The following is a 19,229-nucleotide window of genomic DNA, read 5'->3' as shown; positions in this document are numbered from 1 at the left end:
ATGTAGAAAATAACAAAACTTTACCGGATGACAGAAAGTGCTCATGTCAATGGAATGATAATACTTTTTCACCAGGTGAGAAATATCCAAAGATTTTAAGTCCTCAACAATAAATTTATAAGAGAGAAAGCCCATTAAAAAGTCTGTGGAGCCGGGCGGTGGTGGCGCACGCCTTTAATCCCAGCACTCGGGAGGCAGAGCCAGGCAGATCTCTGTGAGTTCGAGGCCAGCCTGGTCTCCAAAGCGAGTTCCAGGAATGGCGCAAAGCTACACAGAGAAACCCTGTCTCGAAAAAAACCAAAAAAAAAAAAAAAAAAAAAAAAAGTCTGTGGCATTTTGTTCAAGTTAATCTGTCATGCAGTCAGGAGGATATGCATATGAGAGCTGAGATCTTCAATAATAACACACAATAATTTGGAGGACGCAATAGAACTTTACTTGAAGATATAAAGGTATTGAAGAAGATTTTAGCTGTTAGAATCAGCAAGATGAATTGAGCACATGGGTGATCTATCAGATATATACAAGGAAAAACCAACACCTCCAAAGCCAGAGGCAGCATTGCTGTGAAGTTAAATCTTTTATGTACCTTGCCAAATCCAGCAACACATAAGCTCCAGCTCTAGATGGAGAACATGCTTCATACAGTAATAAGCAAACATTTAAAAAGCTGAAATCATAGCACCATTTTCAGATCTCATAAACATATAAAAATAAGTAAGGTAAAATGTGTAATGTTGGAATGACTATGAAGCATCATCCATAATACATAAGCTGCCTTGGATATCAGATCAAATTTTAAAGCCTCAAAAATAAAAAAAGGAAACTAAAGCAACCTACTGTTTTACCTATCAATTTAGTACAGTTACAGCCAGATGGACATACCTGTAAATGCTTGGAAGGCATCTGAATTAATGTGGCTTTTCCCGAAAGCATTTTGCCAATGAAAATCAATAAGTGAACTTAAAAAAAATTCTGAACTTGTAATTTAGCACTTTTTTAAAAGCTAGAAGTCAGAAAGAAATATGCAGAAATACTCAAGGATCCAAAACCCAGCAAAAGGAGTTAATATATTTTGGTGTGTTCATACTAGAGCATAGTGTGTGTGTGTGTGTGTGTGTGTGTGTGTGTGTGTGTGTGTGTGTATGTGTATGTATGTGTATGTATGTGTCTGTGTGCATGTGTGGGATGAGGTGATGAGATATATCTATGGACTTATGTTAGGTATAAAGTCAAATCCCATAAATGCCCATGCATGTATATACACAGGGAGAAAAAAGAAAATATAATACATATATATTTGGAGGAAAAAGGGCTAACTACTTATCCAGACTAGTAAGCCTGATACTAAGTGTAACTTGTGAAAATCTATGTCTCAACCGAAAATTTTGAGAATTCTTCAGTTACTAAAACTTGTAGCCAAAGTCTTTAAAGCTCCTTACATTGGTTCTGAGGAAGCAAATTCTGTCTTGATCTCTGGTTTCAATTTATTCCATTCTCTATGCATGTGTGTGAATATGTGTGTGCATACATGCATGTGTGTGCACATGTGTATAAACAGGCGTGTGTGTGTGTGTATGCATGAGCATGAGTGCACATGAGTGATGGGAGGATAGGCATATGGGTACATGTATGCAAAGAAAAACAAGAGGTTTGGGTATCTTATTTTATAGCCTTTTCCTTATTTGCTGACACAGTTTCACAATGAACTGGATGCTTAATGTTTCAGTCAGTCAGATCCAGGAAAGGGATTCTCCTGTTTCTGCGCTAAGTCCCCAATACTGTGTGACAGTCACTCATGACCAACCATGCCTGTTTTTTCACATGTGTGCTGAGGATTTGAATTCAGGACCACTTGCTTTCACAGAAAGTGCTTTTACCCAGAGACCCTTCTCTGCAGCCCACCAGTCTCTTCTTCATCCACTGTGCCTCAGGCACACTGGCATCTATCTATCTATCTATCTATCTATCTATCTATCTATCTATCTATCTATCTATCTATCTATCTCTGTTTCTACCTATCATCTATATATCTGTGTATCTATGTATCTATCCTCTATCTATTTGTGTTTTTCTCATCTGTGTATCTATCATCAATGTATCTATCATCTATCTATCTATCTATCTATCTATCTATCTATCTATCTATCTCTGTTTCTATCTATCATCTATATATCTGTGTATCTATGTATCTATCCTCTATCTATTTGTGTTTCTATCATCTGTGTATCTATCATCAATGTATCCATCATCTATCTATCTATCTATCTATCTATCTATCTATCTATCTATCCATCCCATCCATCCATCCATCTATCCATCCATCCATCCATCCATCCATCCATCTATCTATCTATGTACCTATGTATGTATGTATGTATCTATCATCCTATCTCTCTCTTTCTCTATCATCTGTCTATCCATCATCTATCAATCATTTTTTTTTTGTTTTTGATTTTTTTTTTAACTACAAACCCATGCTTTTGTCCATCTTACAAAACAAATGCATTCCCTCTGGAATCCTCTTCCTGGTTGGCCCCAATCATCTGTTTCAATTACTTTAAATGTCATTGGCTGGAAGACCTTTCCTGGCCCTCAAAATACATTAAGTTCCTTATTATGCAATATCTTAGTGATAACTGATTTTTACTTAACTATCCTCGAGTTTGCAGCTTCATACCATTGTACGGCCGTTCGGCTAATTTTCACCTTTCCTGTGACATTTGGAGCCTCTCTGCAGGAACTGCCCCTCCAGCCCCATCAGCTCTCCTTCATGGGACAAGTTAGATGTCAGTTTGTTCTATGAACAAATGAATAAACATTTGAATTTGATTCTGTGTTCTCAAATTTCTCTTTTTCGGGTATAAAAGTTCATTCAATATCTCTCTAAAATTATATGACTGGAAAAATATGTTATTTTGGGGCAAATGTTCACAAATTAAAAACACAAACTTTTGAAAACTATTTAAAGTTGAGTTTTCTTAAATCATTCCACAAGACTCTTAGATTCAATGCCATTGATAATTCAGCAAAATAACTCATTAAGAACACACAAAAAGTTGGGAAATGTTACTTTTAAGTGGGCTGTTCTCAGTATAAGAATTGAGTGATCTCATGTGTTTCTGAGGCTAGGAGAACAAGAACCAAGACTCTTAGTTTCCATGAGTCTGTCGATGAAGGAGGATCTCTTCACCATCTACACGTGTTCATTGTGAACCCCAGCAAAAGAAATTTGGGAATGAGAGAAGGGCATCTCTGTGGAGGAATGTATCATAGAACCTGGATAAAGAAGCTGCCTAGAGTTTTTCTCTTTCCGTGTAACTTAATTCTTCAACTTCATTCTGAAATCAATTCATAGGCAACATTTATGGCAGTTATTTTTTGGAGAATGCCTCATTCAAAATTCAGGTGATTAGACTTTATAGGATAGGGACACACTCTTTCCTCAAATATCTATCTATAACTTGGCATGCACGTCACTCTTCATTCAACAGGTGCTGAGTACTTCCCATAGGAAAAGAAGTGGACCCACACCAGGCAGATGTATGGTGGGGCCAGCGTAGGTTCAAATTCATCTGCTTCTTGGCTGACTGCCACATGCACAGCTCCCCAGATGGTTTGAGTATTGCTAAACATTTTAAGTTTTTCTCCCTTTTAACAAAAAGGGGAATTTTATTTTTCCAATTATACAAATCCAATTATATTGATTTACTGAAGTATCTCTGGAAGGAGTTGGAATGGGCACATTCCCCTACAAAGATTTTATGCAGAGTTCCAAGTGAGAACTTGACTCTGGTCCTCCCACTCTCTGGGGCGTCTGTGGCCTGAGTTCTCTGACTCTGGCTGCCTTCTATGGTGGCTATTTACATACCATCACTATGTTGTTGCCTCAACACGCACAACAGCACAGGTGTGCTCATTCATTACATCAGGGAAACAGCCAATTAGATGTCAGACACAAATCCAATAAGCTGCTGCATGAGGGTTGAGAGATGAATTCTAAAACAAGTTTGATAAATTAATGCTTAACTCTGTTCTTGTGGAAGGACCTGCCCCAATAATATATTTCTATAGCTTTATTGGCTGCAACATGATGTACAATCAGAAATGTCAATATATGCTGTAAATGTACATTCTCTAACCAAATTTTGAAAATGACATAGATCTTATTTTTTACAAAAAAATACTGCAATTATTTTTAAGCCAGACAAATGTGCCTTTAAACATCCTTCATGTTTTCATTTTTCTTATTTCCAGAAATGTGTCAAAATTTTATGCAAGGCTGTAATCACTATACCTTTTTCTTTTCTTCCTCTTTTGTCTTTTGATGAGACATTGTTTCCCAAATTAATACTAGCTGTGTGTCCACATTCTTAATGTCCCTTGGGATGATTTAAAAACACCTAAAATGGACAAGGAGAAAGGTCCAGGGTTGTTGTCTACAAGCCACAACACTCATTCACTTTCTTTATGTCTGTCAGGAAAAACACAGTCAAACTTGTCACCTGTAGCCTGTCAGCCCCTGATGAGAATTTCTGTAAGAGACTATCATGGCTGCCTTATACTTTCGTCAGGTGTTGGAGTCTATACACTGGAATTTTATTTTAAAACCTGGGTGGGACAGGAATGTATATTCTTTGACCTTATGTTCTCAAAATATGGATCCTGGAGTCAGGACAAACGACCCTAAGAAACAGACCTACAAGGAGGCAGGTCAACATTTGGTAGTAGTGGCAGCAGCGGCTGGCTGCCAGACTGACACTGAGCTCCTTTACCTCAGCTTCCCTTTCCTCCACCCTGGAAAATTCACTCCACAGCATCTCAGCTGAGTTCAGTCTGGCTGCCCGTCCCTCCAACTCATTATGGGGAAACGAATTCAAATTGCTTGAAAAGAAGCGGCCTCTTTCATCTTCCCACTGACTGACACACAGCTACAAAGTTCTCCGACGGGGATTCCGAGTTACAAGCTGTCCTGCAACCCGGGAACAATTCCCCCCCTGGTGTCCCTCCCAGGGGGCAGCGTGTCAGAGATACTGCATGGCTTGCCAGCGGACTCAGAAAATACACAGCTCCCTCCACACTGAAAAACAGGCCCCAGGGACGATAAAACAAAGCAATCCCTTTCCTAACAGCCCCAGCCTTCCTGCAGTCTCCTTGCAACTCGAAGGAGTTTCCAGGGATCATTATTTTCTTTTACCTTCCCAAGAAAACAAATGTTCCCTATCTCCTTTCTCTTTGTAATTTTGATAAAACACGGTTTATTGGGGGCGAGAGGAGGAGGTGGAGAGTGGGCATGGGGGAGGAGATACTGTGCAAAAATCTCTGCATTTCTCTAGGTAACCTTGACCCTCACACACCACATATTCTAAGTTTTTCAGTATTTGTTGAGATCTGCGGCATTTGAATAGTCACATGCTGTTCCTGGTGACTGGCAACTTCTAGGCAAAGTAAGTCCACTGGGGTGGGAGGGTTTGAAGGAGTGTGGGCCACACAGGCACTCTGTGTGTCCCCTGTAGCTAACGTGCAGCCCAGGAAAGGGGAGAACAGCTCTTTAATGCGACCCTCCTTTGTCTCCTGCGGGAAGCAAATCCAATCATTGTGAAAGCAACCACCACCTTCTAGAGGCTCTGGAGGCTGGGAAAGCCATGCTACTCCCTGTGCATCAAAGTACCTCAAAAGCCAGACCTGCCCACTCTCCAGAACCTCCCCACTCCATCTTAACTCCTGGGACCTAAGGGCTCACCCTCTGAGCCCGCCTGTCTAGATGCCTGATTTTGCCACATTCTGTTTTATTTTTTGTTGACAACCATTGGAGAAAGACTTGCAGACAAATCGTGAAAGACAAGGAATGTTTAACAGTTTAAGAGGCACCCGAAGGATTTCCCTGCTGAGTCAGGAATCTACACCAGGCTCTCCTTGCACCCCTCCGGGCACCCACCTTAGGGTTGTGTCTCCCATCCCGTCTCTTCAAGTTTGAAACATTGTGATGATTCCAAATTATTCTCCATTAAAATGATGTGCCCTCACTAGATTTCTACTTAATTTCCTGCCAAAACAAGAAGTATCTATTGTAGAAAATTAAAAATCCTAGTTCACAAAAAAGGGAAAATGGGAATATAAGCCATTCCTAAATATAATTATGCAGAGATAATGCCTCTATTCTTTTCAAATCCAAACTTGTCCCTTTAAAAACAGTCTTTTAAATTATTGTTTTCTTGTTTGTGTTTGTATGATGGCTGTCAGTTCTTCTGAGCAAGGAAACACGTGGTTAGTGCTAATTTCATACCCCTTTTTCCCTTGTCCCTGCCCTGCTGTTTCCTACAGCTTCTTTCCTCTTGGAGGTGTCCATGAGGGGGAAGCATCACCTGAAATCTATGTGTTGTATCTGTCTTTACTTTGGAAGTGGAACTTCCAGAAATCCCCAAAGTCGTGGTTACAGCAATACAAGATTATCAATCTGCTTTTACACTAAAAGCATTTCCCTTTGAGATGTTGCAAGATCATTTCCATTCATCCTCTTTTTATTTTCTCCATAATCCACCACCTCTTCCTCAAATTCGTGTCTTTATTCTGTGCTACAACACCAAATAGGGGATTTGAGAAAAAGGGGCACTGGAGATGAAACCTGAGCTCCGGTGCACAAAGGACTCAGCAATTAGTACATCTCAGACACAAAACAATCTGCCAGGTCATCAACCGTTGAAAATCACTTCCCCATCCATTCAAAGGAAGGATAATGAAGAGCTAAACAATTCTCAGAAGATACCACAATCACCACTGGGGAAAAGAGCAGGATGTGTGGCTCAGACACAGCATTGTCTACTAAAAATAGGATTGCTCTGAGGACCCCGGGAAGCCTGGTGGTGGCGGAGGGCTGGCATTGGGGAAAATGTGTCCTGAAGGAATTCAGAACCTGTTCATTTTCTCTTCATAGAGATACTCTCTATTTCCTATCTTGGTAACTGGATAGTTTTATAATATTTCAGTTGAAAATGTCTGGAAAACTCTGTAAGATGGATAATTTCCACCAAAATTCTTGACACAGATTGTTTTCATGCATGTGGTTAAATAAATTAAATATCATGTGTAATTTTCAAGCCAGTTTCATGTGAGCCAGGTTTCTGTTACTTGTTGTAATTTATTGTAGTTTTTATTGAATTCACACATTCTCTTTATTTAAATATAGCACAAATTAAATATGTATGAATCTGTTATAAACCTACTGCCTAAAATTAAAATTGTTAATGAATACCTATGAGGTAACTAGCAACACGGTCAACACAAATTCCCAAACGCTCAGGATTTTTCTGCTGGTTGCTGAGAGTGCACAGCTCACCTAGGTGAGGTGAGTGACTCCCTCCGAGAGCCACTGAATCCCTGAGAACTAACTGCCCACACACCAGTACATGGCACCTGCTCACCCTAGGAAAATCAACTCACATCACATGTTTCTTGAATTGAGTGGATGAGACAAAACAGGCATAATTCCAAGAGCTAAGTGCTAAATCTTACTGCAAATGGCAGGATATGGGATCTCCCATTTCCTGGTGAGGAAGGAGCACCCTGCTTAATGTTGTGACTCACAGTTATTTGTGCTTCTCTGTTCTCTCACTATGTTTTCACATTCAAGTCCGTAATTAAAATGAGGGCGATCCAGCTTTCCTCAGCGTCTTTCCCTAGTGAATTCAGTTCCATTGGTCATCCAGCAGCTGGGCTCTTGCCCCACATGCGTGAGAATAGATTGGCTGGTGTGCCCTTCTATCTCACATGTTTGCGGGCATCCTCTGGGGCCAAATTTTGGTGTTATTTTATAGACCTAGTTAAAAATCAGTTTAAAGTCAAAGTATTCAGGTCTTTCCCATCTAATAAGATTCTTGTACTTCAGGGACAATGACACTAAATGCTTATAATAAAAACTGCAGTTATATGTAGCAGATGGATGCTCACTACTAGACAGATAGAAATTCCTGTTGGTATAGTATGGGCTTCTAAAGATTCAGATCTGAGAGTGAGGGCTGCAAGTTATTTCCCAAAAAGTAGCCTTTAAAAGCTACTTAGTGACATTAACATCTACATGCATGTGTTACATTCTATAAATATGTAAAACCATACTTAGTTACAAAATATGGGAGAATAGATATGTACATGTCTATGTGGGGAAATGAGAGATAGAGGGCCAATAGAAAGTATCATCCTGTTATTGATTAAAAAACCCAACACCACAAGGGTGTAATTGTCTCTGTCAGCCACACATCAGTGCTGTCCTCATCAAAACAGCTCTGGAAGTTCTCCAGGGAGCGGGAACTTCATAAACGCTGTTTGAAGGAATAGAAGGAAGGAAATCCCACAAAACAAATAATGAACCAGAAGTGAAAATGGAAACATAGATACTGGTGCAGCTCTGCCCACACGAGCCTCCAGCAAAGGTGCACACAGAGGACTCTGTCAGCTCTGGGGATAAAGTGGATTATTTAATAAGTGACTTTGGAAACAAAGGGATACTTAGTGTTTGATCCACACACTGTGTATTACACATGGAGGGATTGGAGTATGGGCATTTTTGAGGGAATGATTTTAAGTGCTAGAGAAAACATCAATGGGAAAAATGTTTGGAGCAGGCTTTCCTGCTAAGGAGATCCTACAGTTCAGTAAAAAGAGATGCCAAAGACTGGCAAAGAACAAATTCACAGAAGAAACATGTCCATTTCCAAATGCTTTACATATGAAAATCTCTTCAAACTCCATCTCGATAAGAGGATTGCGGAGTGGGGGTACTGCGAGGTACTGTTTTCAGTACATCAAGCCAGTGAAGGTCAGTGTGACAACATGCTGATCATATGTGTGGCATGGGCACACTTTTCCTAACCTGTACTTCAGTGGAGTGAAATCTGAAGTATCTAACACACTTACAACACATTTCCTTTACCAGGCAATACATTTTTATTATAACTTTTTTATTTTGCTCTTCCCTGGGAAAAACTGATTCTCCCACCAGGCAACACATTTTAAGGATTCATCTCACTAATTATTATACCTGTAAAGGTATAAAATGGGATATTAATCCATTGTGGTATTATTTGCATAACCACAGACTTAGACAAATGTCTATTAATAGGGGACTAGCTAGATAATGAAGGTGCCTGAACAAACACACTGAGAATGTAAAGCTTTCCTATGCTCATTGCAACATCTCTGAAACTGATTTAGAAAAACAAACCAAACCAAACCAAACAAACTGGTGCCTCAGCATGCAATTCGGTATCATCTGTGTGAGAAGTAAGCTGTATGTGTGGGAAGAAGGATGTAATCATTTAATAGAGGAATACATGTAGATAGATGGATGGATGGATGGATAGACAGACAGACAGGTGGATGATAGAAGAGACTAGGCACACCAGTTTCCTCTGAGACTCATGAACAGATTGGAAGCTTCGGCTGCTTCTTATTTTTGTCTTTTAAATTTTGACTCATGGGAAAATAACATCTGACGAAAGGATCATTTTTAGGAAAAGAAAATCTTCCCATACAGGCTGCCTAAGTTGTTACAAAACGTGGCACTGGCTTTGCAAAGTTTTTGGTTCAGAACCAGAGTTGCCACATGGAACAAGGTTCCTGGGTGGGAGTCTGCAGAGAGTTGCCTGTCCTCGCTTGAGAACTAACGGCCCAGGCCCAGACACCTGTTCTTCCCCGCCCTGGGAATCCTAACCACTAACTCTTCCTCGGCAGCCATCACGGTTGTTCATCACGTCAAGAAAATAACCAATTAGCCATCCGACAATTCAGTAAGCCGTGTGTAACTCTGGGACGCAGACGATCTCTTTTATAACTGTGACAAATTAACTTTTAATTCCTTTCTTGAAGAGCCACACAGACCTCCCTGTCCTCAGTGTAAATGCCACCTAGCTGCTGATAGCCAACAGGACGAGGTGTCCAAATCCTTGTTCCTGACATTGGTCCAGTGTCAAGAACCAACCAGAGGAGGTTGCTGGGGCTAATTCCAAGATGCTCCCTGTGCTTCCCACCTTGTCCCCTCTGACTTGGAGTCAAATGCGCACCACAGGACTCTCGAAGCCGAATCTTGTAATTGCTTCCAATTTGTCTGTTTTGCTTTTGGCAATTAACAAACTGAAATCTTATCACGGAGGAGTTCATCTCATTTATAAGACTAGGTTTTTCCCGCCACTAAAATATGCAGGCGCTCTGTCCTTCACTACCGGCAGGAGATAAATGGCTGGTTTTCGTTGCTGAAGAATATATAATGGTTAAAAAGTCACTTTTTTCCTCCAGCTCTACATAAATCACGGAACTAGTCAATATTTAATAATGCTTGCCTTGGTCTGGAGTCCCTTGATCACCCCTGTCATGTGTAATAGCTCCCTCTCCGATATCTTTGACATAAAAGCTCAGCTTTACTGAAATGCTAACATGTAGAGGGTCATTACGGATCGACATTTACCTTAATCTGTGACTGCCAACCATGAACCGATAAATTCCAGCAGATTCCACTGGGAGAAATCAGTAAACTTCTCAGTGGAAAGAAGTGAAGGAAAATTCTGCCGAGGACAGAATACATTTTCTACAAGGGCTGCTTAGCAAATGGATTCTGACTTTTGAAAGTTCTCTCGCTGCCCAGCTTTGCAACATTTAATACCGTTTTGATGGTTTGAGGGACGGGGTGACAACCGAAGATGACAGGACTTAGAAGGCAAGCAGAGATGTTCTCTGCAAAAACAATGCAAGATTAAACACGAGGGGGACACGGCTCTTGCATTATTCACCCGGCTGCTTGGCGGAAATAGCTGGGCTGTCATGGGTCCGGCCTAAATGTTGCTTCTTTTTTCAAATCGATCATCACTCCTTCACCTCATAATCTTACGAGTGCTTCACAGCAGAATACATCAAAGCCCTGATTGCATAAAAAAGGGACAGGCCAATCTTTGAGGGGATCAGCTCAGCCTCCGCCTCAGAGTCCATTCACTGTGCTCATTTGCTTGCGGACACACTATGGAAATTTAGCGATACCTTCTTCAAAGCCGGCTTTCCTTTCTGTTCATGCTTTTCTACATATTGGGGATGCAATTAATTCTTCTAAGTAGACACGACACAGAAACAAACATGACAATCTGGGGGTGGGTGGGTACTGTATCCTTTTCACCAGAGTGTGCAACTGTTATGGCTTTGCCTATTCGCAACTGGTTAGAGAACAAATATTAAAAACCCTCCTGAATAAATTTAGCATGACTTCTTTGGAAAAAAGTGACAAAAGAAACAGTTACTAGAAATACAAATTAAAGTTTCTTGTAAGACTCATCGTGCAGTCCTTCCCTGGTGGGCTTACAATGAGTCATGCTAACAGAACCCAACTTACTGAAACTTGATGACATTTTCAAGGAACCCCAATAGCCCAAACCCAAGCTGCCACACCCGAACTGCCAGTTTAGTAGAGAATTAAGAAAATGACGACCAGAAATAATGTACCTGAGATAGAGTGCAGAATCAAAGCTGAAGTCTTTGCACAAATACTATTTTAGGCTTGAACTGAGTTTTAGGCAAGGAAAGGGCACACAGGAACTTTCCTCTGCTGGAGATCCAGTTCAACACCCCAGAGGTGACTCAAATCACAGACCGTGACAACCCCCAGCTATACGCTGATTGTCCACACCCATGGTTGTGCTTAATGTATAAGTTAGAATGTTAGAGACTAACCAGAAGTAATAATTAAACTGAGCTATTGTATCAATATGATAGAATAGAAACCATGTACATGTAGTCTTTCCCTTTCTTTCTGGAATCTTCTATTTAATAGTGTTGGGCTGGTTGAACACAGGCGGCTTAAATGCCAGAAATGAAACCACTTCTGTCCCGTGAACCTGACTTGGGTTTGCACATAAGAACCATCTTTTAGTTCTTAGTCACAGATTAAGGTAAATGTACAGTGTGCTGAGACACATACTGCTGGACCCTCCTACCCCAGCTGCGGCCATCTCTGCAGCTCTGGGGACCACACACTAAGCACAGCTTCTCTAACTCATCCACAGAGGTTGCATCTTTAGGGAAAATCCAGAAATGAAAATTAGACTAAAAGCAAGTGTTCAGGTACAGATAAACAGTTTTCTGATATTATTGAAGGTTTAAGAAGCGTACACAATTTACCTTGGTTTGCATAGAAACTTCCAGTAAAAAGAACTGAGTAGGTTAAGTGCCCATTAGGGTGAAGAGGTGCTTCCCACCGCACGTGGACTTCTCGGGATCCCTCAGTTTTGACAAGTACATTGACCATGCCTTCAGGCGGAACTTCTAGAGTCCGATTTTCTACCTGTGAGTGTAAAAAGATTTATTGTGTTTGCAAATAAAATAAGTGCATGCTTTGATTTGGGCAAATTTCTTCAAAGAATCTTTTTGCTGCAAGCAAACTAAGGTGACAGTAGCATCTTGTCAGAGTACCTCGTTTAGTCAGCAGGATCAAAGCATCCCTTGTGTTTTCTTCCTCCTGCTGCCGAAAGCTTAGAAATTCAGTTCCTGATCAAGACTGTGCATTATCATTTCCAGAGGATGTTGACTGGCTCATGGTGAGCCTGTGTCCATTGCTGTGTGTAACCACAGACTATTTTCAGAATTGCTTAAGAATAATTCCTTAGTGATACACGTGGTCTGTTTCCCTAAATTCCCAATTTCTTGATGGGAAGGATGGACTCTTGGGTTTGAGAAAAAGCCACCTATAGCCTCTACACATCCTCTCTGTCTCTCCCTCCCCCACCTCTGTCTCTGTCTGTCTCTGTCTCTCCCTTCCCCACCTCTGTCTCTGTCTCTCTGTGTCTCTCTCTCTGTTGACTGAGCTGTGTTCCTCTTTTGCCTGAAAATATGGCACCACGAGCTGAAAGTTCCCTGAAGAAGAAACTGATGTTTAACATAAGTTAAAAACTGACTAGGGCCTCTTGTGTTTGTGAAGTGTTGGGATATTGAATATCCATAGCCACGTTTATCTTGGGATATCTTTTGTTTTTTTCTTTTTTCTTTTCCTTTCCTTTTTTCCCTGGATAGTTATTTACCACCCAAGTCTGAACCTGATTCACATCCTCTTGACCATCAAGTGCAATCTCTGGAATGCATTCACTGAGCAGACTACAAGCCTCTGCCAATCCAAAAGCCAAGGATGTCTGTCATCAGACTGCATCCGGGATCCACAGCAAAGTCCTTGGCTTTTCTGTGGCCTATCTATCTAATGTTCCGTCACTGTATCTGGTGAGTGCATGGGTTATTTATTTATTTATTTATTTATTTATTTATTTATTTATTTATTTATTTATTTATTCTTACTTATTTATTCTTTGGTTCTGTGATTACAAAGCATTCTTGAATGTTTCTACATGTAACATGTTACTCAGGGCAGCCAAAATCCACATTTCTGTGTCATGTTCATTCACATTCAGCTCAGAATAAACTGCCTCTGATTCCCCATGGAGTGAGGCTACATTTTGCATGGACAGCTTCATGTTGGCATCAAGAAATGAATGTACCATAGTGACTCTAAACTGAGAAATAATCACATAAGAGTCTGCTGTGATATTAGACTGCCTGTGTAGAAAATGAAGAAGGACCCTGAAATAAAAAGGAGTCTTGACCTGGACAAGGGTCAGAAATGGCCTGATAACTGAGTACAATGACCAAGTGTCCAAAGGAAGACGAAGTTGTTGGCAAGAAAATAGAAAGGGGCTCATGATCTTCTTTTTCATTATCTTTTAATCTCTGGCTAGAACTCGATAAAATAAGCATCAGTGGATCTTATTTGACCTTCTAAAGTGTATTGACTATGTAGGTAATTTTCACCTTATTCTTTGTGTGTGCATGATTGAACCTGTATGTGCAGGTGCGTGCATGTATATGTGGGGGCCAGAGAGCAACTAAAGGCCCTGTTCCATAAGAGCTATCCAGGTTGTTTTTAAGTCAGCATCTCTCACTGGCCCAGAACTCGTCAACAGACTGGGCTTGCTTGGTTGAGCTCCCTGTTCACCCTCTTGTCTTAGTCATCTAAGAGTCGGGGCTGTCAGGGCACACCACCACCTTTGGGTTTTTAGATCTGGTTCTAGGGAACCAGAGAAAAGTTCTCATGCTTCTAGAGGAAGCATGTTACCAACTGAGCCATGTCCCCAGCCCCAGACAAACTCTAAACAGACTCATTCATGCCTCAAAAGAAGATGATCAAATACGAGTTCCCATGGCAGGCAAACAGTCTCAGTTCTGAAGGCTTTATTTGTTAAGGTGAATACATTTTTCCGGTTATGAAAATAAATGTGAAAAAGGCTGAGTGCTAATTTTTAGTAAGTGTGAGGTTGCAGGTGTTTTCTCTTTATCAGAGAGAGGCTCTGGGGTTCTTCGGAGCCCTGCTTTCTGCTCATGCCTTGCTTCAGACACAAACAGCTATGCACAACAAGCCATAAAAAGCAAGATTGGAAAAGCTCATTCATCAATTTAATGCTTCATAATAATGCAGCTACTTTAACTATGTGTATGGTTACAATTCCAATCATTATACAGAAAAGGGTTTAAAAGAATTCCAAACAAAATGATGCTCAAAAAATTGAATAATTAATGGTAATTCCAGATAATTCACTTAAAATACCCTAATTCAAGATAAACATCTTCTTAGGTTTCCTTCAGTGTTTGGATAAACATTCTGACTTTTACTCTACACTAAAATTGACAACTATACCATTTTTCTCTAAGAGGGTTCTTTTTTTAATTAAAAATATCTATGTTGCCTTAAAATGAATATGATGGAAAAGGCTCTTGGGAGGGTAGAAGTTGGCTCAGCTTTGACCTAAAATTTTTCTTCGAAATAGAAAACAAATTTGAGAACAAATGTGTGTGGAAACACAGAAACATTTCAACAAAATTTCCATTCTTAAGAAAACTCTTAATATGCTCCAGAAACTCTTAGGTAAGTAACATTTCATTTACTTTTTCATGCTAAGCTTTTAAAGGTAAGCATTATTGGGAAATCAGAGGCTTCACAGAACAATTGTGTTTCTGTGAAGGAGCCTGAAATAGCAGGTACAGGGTGGCTTCTTCCCTTGTTTTCCAGCATCTGCAGAAAGCCATACCTGTGCTTAGTTCTCTTTACAGATTTATTTTATTAGTTTTAATTATGCATTGGTGCGTGTTTCAGTGTGTGGGCATGGGCACGTGAGTATAGGAGCTCACAGAGGCCAAAAGACAATGTTGATTTGGCTGGGTCTGGGGTCTAAGGAAGTTGTGAGCAGCCTGATGTGGGTGTTGGGAACCAAACTCAGGTCCTCTGCAAGAGTGGCAATCGCTCATAAGCTCTGAGATATCTCTTCAGTCTCTAAAGTGTTTTTTTTATATTAGAAGTCAAATATGTTCTTTAAATGGACAATAATGGGACAAACCACAGGGGAATTAGATGGGAATAGAGCAATTCTACCTTAATCACCCCAAATAGCTCCCTTTGGTCAGGCTGGGATGACAAAGCCCATTGAGCTATCAAATCCTTACTCTATCAAAACAGTAAGAATATGAAATTGATGCACAAATGATTTATTTTTAAAACCCCTACTTTACCAAATTTGTACCATTTTATTTTCATCTTAAGGGCCATTTACCCATGTGAAGTGTCTACGATGCCACACACTTAAGACTGTGAAGCATATTTGTCTAAGGGCATGCTGAATAGTATTTTTCTGCATGTATGGATAACAGTGCTATTAAATTTGCAAAAGATGTAAAAAAAAAAAAAGCCCAGTGTATTTATGTCTCTAAAATGTAGAAGTCACTATTAAGGACGAGCTGAGTACAGAGAGAGAAGTGTCAAGCGGAGGAGATGGTTTTGTGCTCCACACCAGCATGGAGACTGGAATGGATGAGGACCTGGCAGGGTTGAGTTTACAACCCAATTTTCCTTTTCCTTCTTATCAGGGCCTGTGGTATTTGATTTCTAAGGTTAACATTGCTTGCCATCTGTACAGGACATAGAGCGATAACTGTGCCCCCTTGCTTAAGGTTCCTAGAATATCTTGGAGATGAGGTGGGGCAGCCAGAACCACAACTCACAGTTCACACTGGGAAAAAGTGCACATTTTTAAGCTCATAAGAAGTATTTCTTTGCTTTAATATATATTCTCTCTGTCTGTCTCTCTCTGTGCCTCTCCCTCTCTCCCTCTGTCTCCCTCTCTCTGTCTCTCTTTATCTCTCTCAATGGAAAAATGGAGAAGTGCTGGCCTCCTGCCATTCCTGCTTTTAAAGGTTAGTATCCATCAGAGGGGTTTTCACAATAAATGCTTGATAGCAATAAAGACTCAAACCCAGTCTCGCCAATATACTGCTTTACCTTCTTGGAAAACAACCCGTCTCAGAGCGGGTGGGGGTGGGGTGCTTTCAAAAGTAAGGGAGTACAAATTAAATTGAAGAGCTGAGGTTTTTTTTGTGGTAATATTTATATAATATACTCTTCAATGAGTACATTAAAATGATAGGGAATTAGCAAACATTGCCAAAAATACCTATGAGTAATTTTAATAAACTAATGAGTATTTCTCTGAAAATGAAACTAAATCTGTTTAATCAAGAAAAATACATATAAGTGTAATGTATTATTTTTATACTAAATACTACTATGCTGGTCTGTGGTGGGCATACACTATTAACTGAATTTGGAGAATGGTGTTAGAAACTAAAGGATAATTTTTTCATGCTTTTAGCTGTCTATGAAACAGAGATACACATTATAGACTTGTGAAATGTGAGCATCAAACCCAGATATTAATAAAATTTTAAATATCATTCTTATAAATCTGTATCTGATTCATAAAATAAAAATAGTTTATTCTAAGAGATGAAGTAAGTTCAATTCTTTAATTGATTAATCTGCTTGTCAGACAGCAATCTAAGTATATTCTGGGAATTAGAGATTTCAATATTCACTTTTTAATCATAAATGTAGTTATTAGGGCATCATTAAGAAGAAAAACATGTACCTTTCATTTATCATCAAAGCAGGCACAATTGTACGTATGTCTATTAAAGCAGCCAACTTATTGTTTATTCATGAATATATCTATTCTTTCCCCAGATGTACACACAGCCCTGAAGTCTACATTGAACTTAAAACAACTCTTAAATGAACTTTAATAAAAGGAATAATCTGCTCTGGTGCTTGACAGGCTCTCACTTATCCCTTGAAACCTAGCATCACTCAGCAGTTCACATATCCCAGAATGTAAATTCACACACTCACCAATGGGCCCATAGCACAACCCTTGGCTGTGCATGCTTGGACTTGAAAGGTGTGCAGGCTCCCAGGATCAAATCCATAGGCATGGCAGCTGAGTTCTGAAGAATTGTGAATTAATGCATTGTCTACATATAACTCGTAAGTTATGATCACACCTGCAAAGAGAATAATCAGCTTTTACTATGGCCACAAGACAATAGCAAGTAACTAGTAAAGCAAGCACCTCCCATTATGCTTTCCTGGAGTCACCAGTCACCCACCCTGCTCTAAACACCCACTCTGCTCTAAATCACCCACCCTGCTCCAGATGCTGCCTCTTCTCAAAGGATAAGGCATGCTTTACTTTAAACACCATGATGTTAAGCTACTTAGCACAGAGAGAATGATAGACTCCAACACTCTAGAAGGAAAAGCCTTCTTGTTTGAGGCCACATCAAATGCTATCATTTATGTCCCAGGCCAAAAAAGACAAAGTGGACACATTCATACTTGTATTTATATGTGTTCTAAAAGCATCCTTAGTAGATGCTTTGGCTATAAAGGGGACCTTATTTGTTTGCCACTGCATAATAAGTTACTCAAGATCTATCTGTCATTGTTCTAAGTGGACACAGCCTCACTTCTCAAACCCTTTCCTCCCAGCTTGCCAAAAGGAAGGTGCTGTATCATTAGCCTGCCTTTATAAGAGAAGAGACTGAGGGATGGAGCTGATGTGGGTTGCAGATAAGCACTTGAGTTTGGATTTGTATCTAAGTGATTTGACTCTATCTTCTTTCCAACATTAACTCATCTATGAGCTATCTTACTGTCATGTTTTTCACAATTGGGTTAGAGAAACTTCTAATGGACCATGCAGTTTTTCATCAAACTAGAAGAAACAGGAGACATTGGAGTGGCCATCAAATGGAAGGACTCTGTTTACTCAAGCAAAATGTTCTTATGAAAAGGAACATAAGAGTCAGCATAATCAAGTTTGTTAGAAATATTGACTCCCCAAACTTACTTAACATTGCACCATGGGAAACAAAAGTTTGACCATGTTAAATCAGAACTACTATCAAAATGAGATTAAGCTCCAGAAGTCCTCCCTGAGTCTACTCTCCAGGAATCACTCTAAGTGCCCCCTGACCATATATGACTGTGGTCAGATGCTCCCCATAGTCTACAGTACAGCCCCATCACAGCTTTTAACTACTCATCCCACTGTGGTGTTAATATGCCATGTTTAATTGCCTGTTTTCCCCAGAATACTGTAGGCTCTCTCAGGAAACTATGACTCTTCCTTATCTGTTTATTTCTATAGCTAAGCACCATGCCTCAAATGTGGGAGGCACATAATGAAAAGGGACAGAGTAAATACATTTACATGCAGCATAGGCAAACACTCAGCATCTAATACAGGGTAATCATTCACAACCCTTGGAGGAAGAGATCATCTCACCTGAAAAGACAGTTAGGAAAACATTATTAAAGAAGAGCTCAAAGAGCAGATTTTAAAGAAGAAGCCTAGCAAAGCCAAGGGTAGTAAGGAAGTCAATGAAAGCTGTTTTCCAGGAGCCTGAAATTGAGGTATATGGCCAGAGAGATTTGGTAAGCATCTGTAGAATAGACCCAATCTTCATCCATCGGCAATAATGTTACTCATGGAGCTACAGTACTAGGGCTTTTTCTCTCTACTATCTGTCCTGGGATGGAATCACTCATCTCTAGACCTGCTCACAGCAGTTTGCCTCCTACTCATTTATAAGAATGCTCATTGACCTTTGGCCTGACATATTGCTGACACAGCCTCTTTATTTTTCTTTTAATTCATGTGTGTGTGTGTGTGTGTGTGTGTGTGTGTGTGTGTGTGTGTGTGTGTATGTGTGTGTATGTGTGTGTGTGTTACACAAGGCCCTGCATTCAATCCCCAGCATCAACACACATCAACAATTCAACAAATGAACAATTCCTTATATAAAACACCCTCTGTCTTTTCTAC

General features: G+C 40.0%; 1 protein-coding gene across 1 annotated transcript in view; it reads right to left on the bottom strand.

The window, feature by feature from the left end:
- Window positions 1-19,229, bottom strand: part of Ush2a (usherin) — a 706,426-nt gene that overhangs the window by 293,075 nt on the left and 394,122 nt on the right. Inside the window, exons 35-36 of the mRNA XM_052737975.1 lie at window positions 17,252-17,403; window positions 12,154-12,316 (exon numbers count right to left, since the gene is read on the bottom strand). Of these exons, the coding sequence (XP_052593935.1) occupies window positions 12,154-12,316; window positions 17,252-17,403 (315 nt within the window). The remainder of the gene's footprint in view (window positions 1-12,153; window positions 12,317-17,251; window positions 17,404-19,229) is intronic.

The sequence above is a fragment of the Peromyscus californicus genome, unplaced genomic scaffold (assembly GCF_007827085.1).
Source record: "Peromyscus californicus insignis strain IS unplaced genomic scaffold, ASM782708v3 Scaffold_14__1_contigs__length_90479793_seg_2, whole genome shotgun sequence".
Lineage (NCBI taxonomy): Eukaryota > Metazoa > Chordata > Mammalia > Rodentia > Cricetidae > Peromyscus > Peromyscus californicus.
Note: the sequence above shows the minus strand (reverse complement) of the source record. Positions and strands in the feature narration are given on the sequence as shown.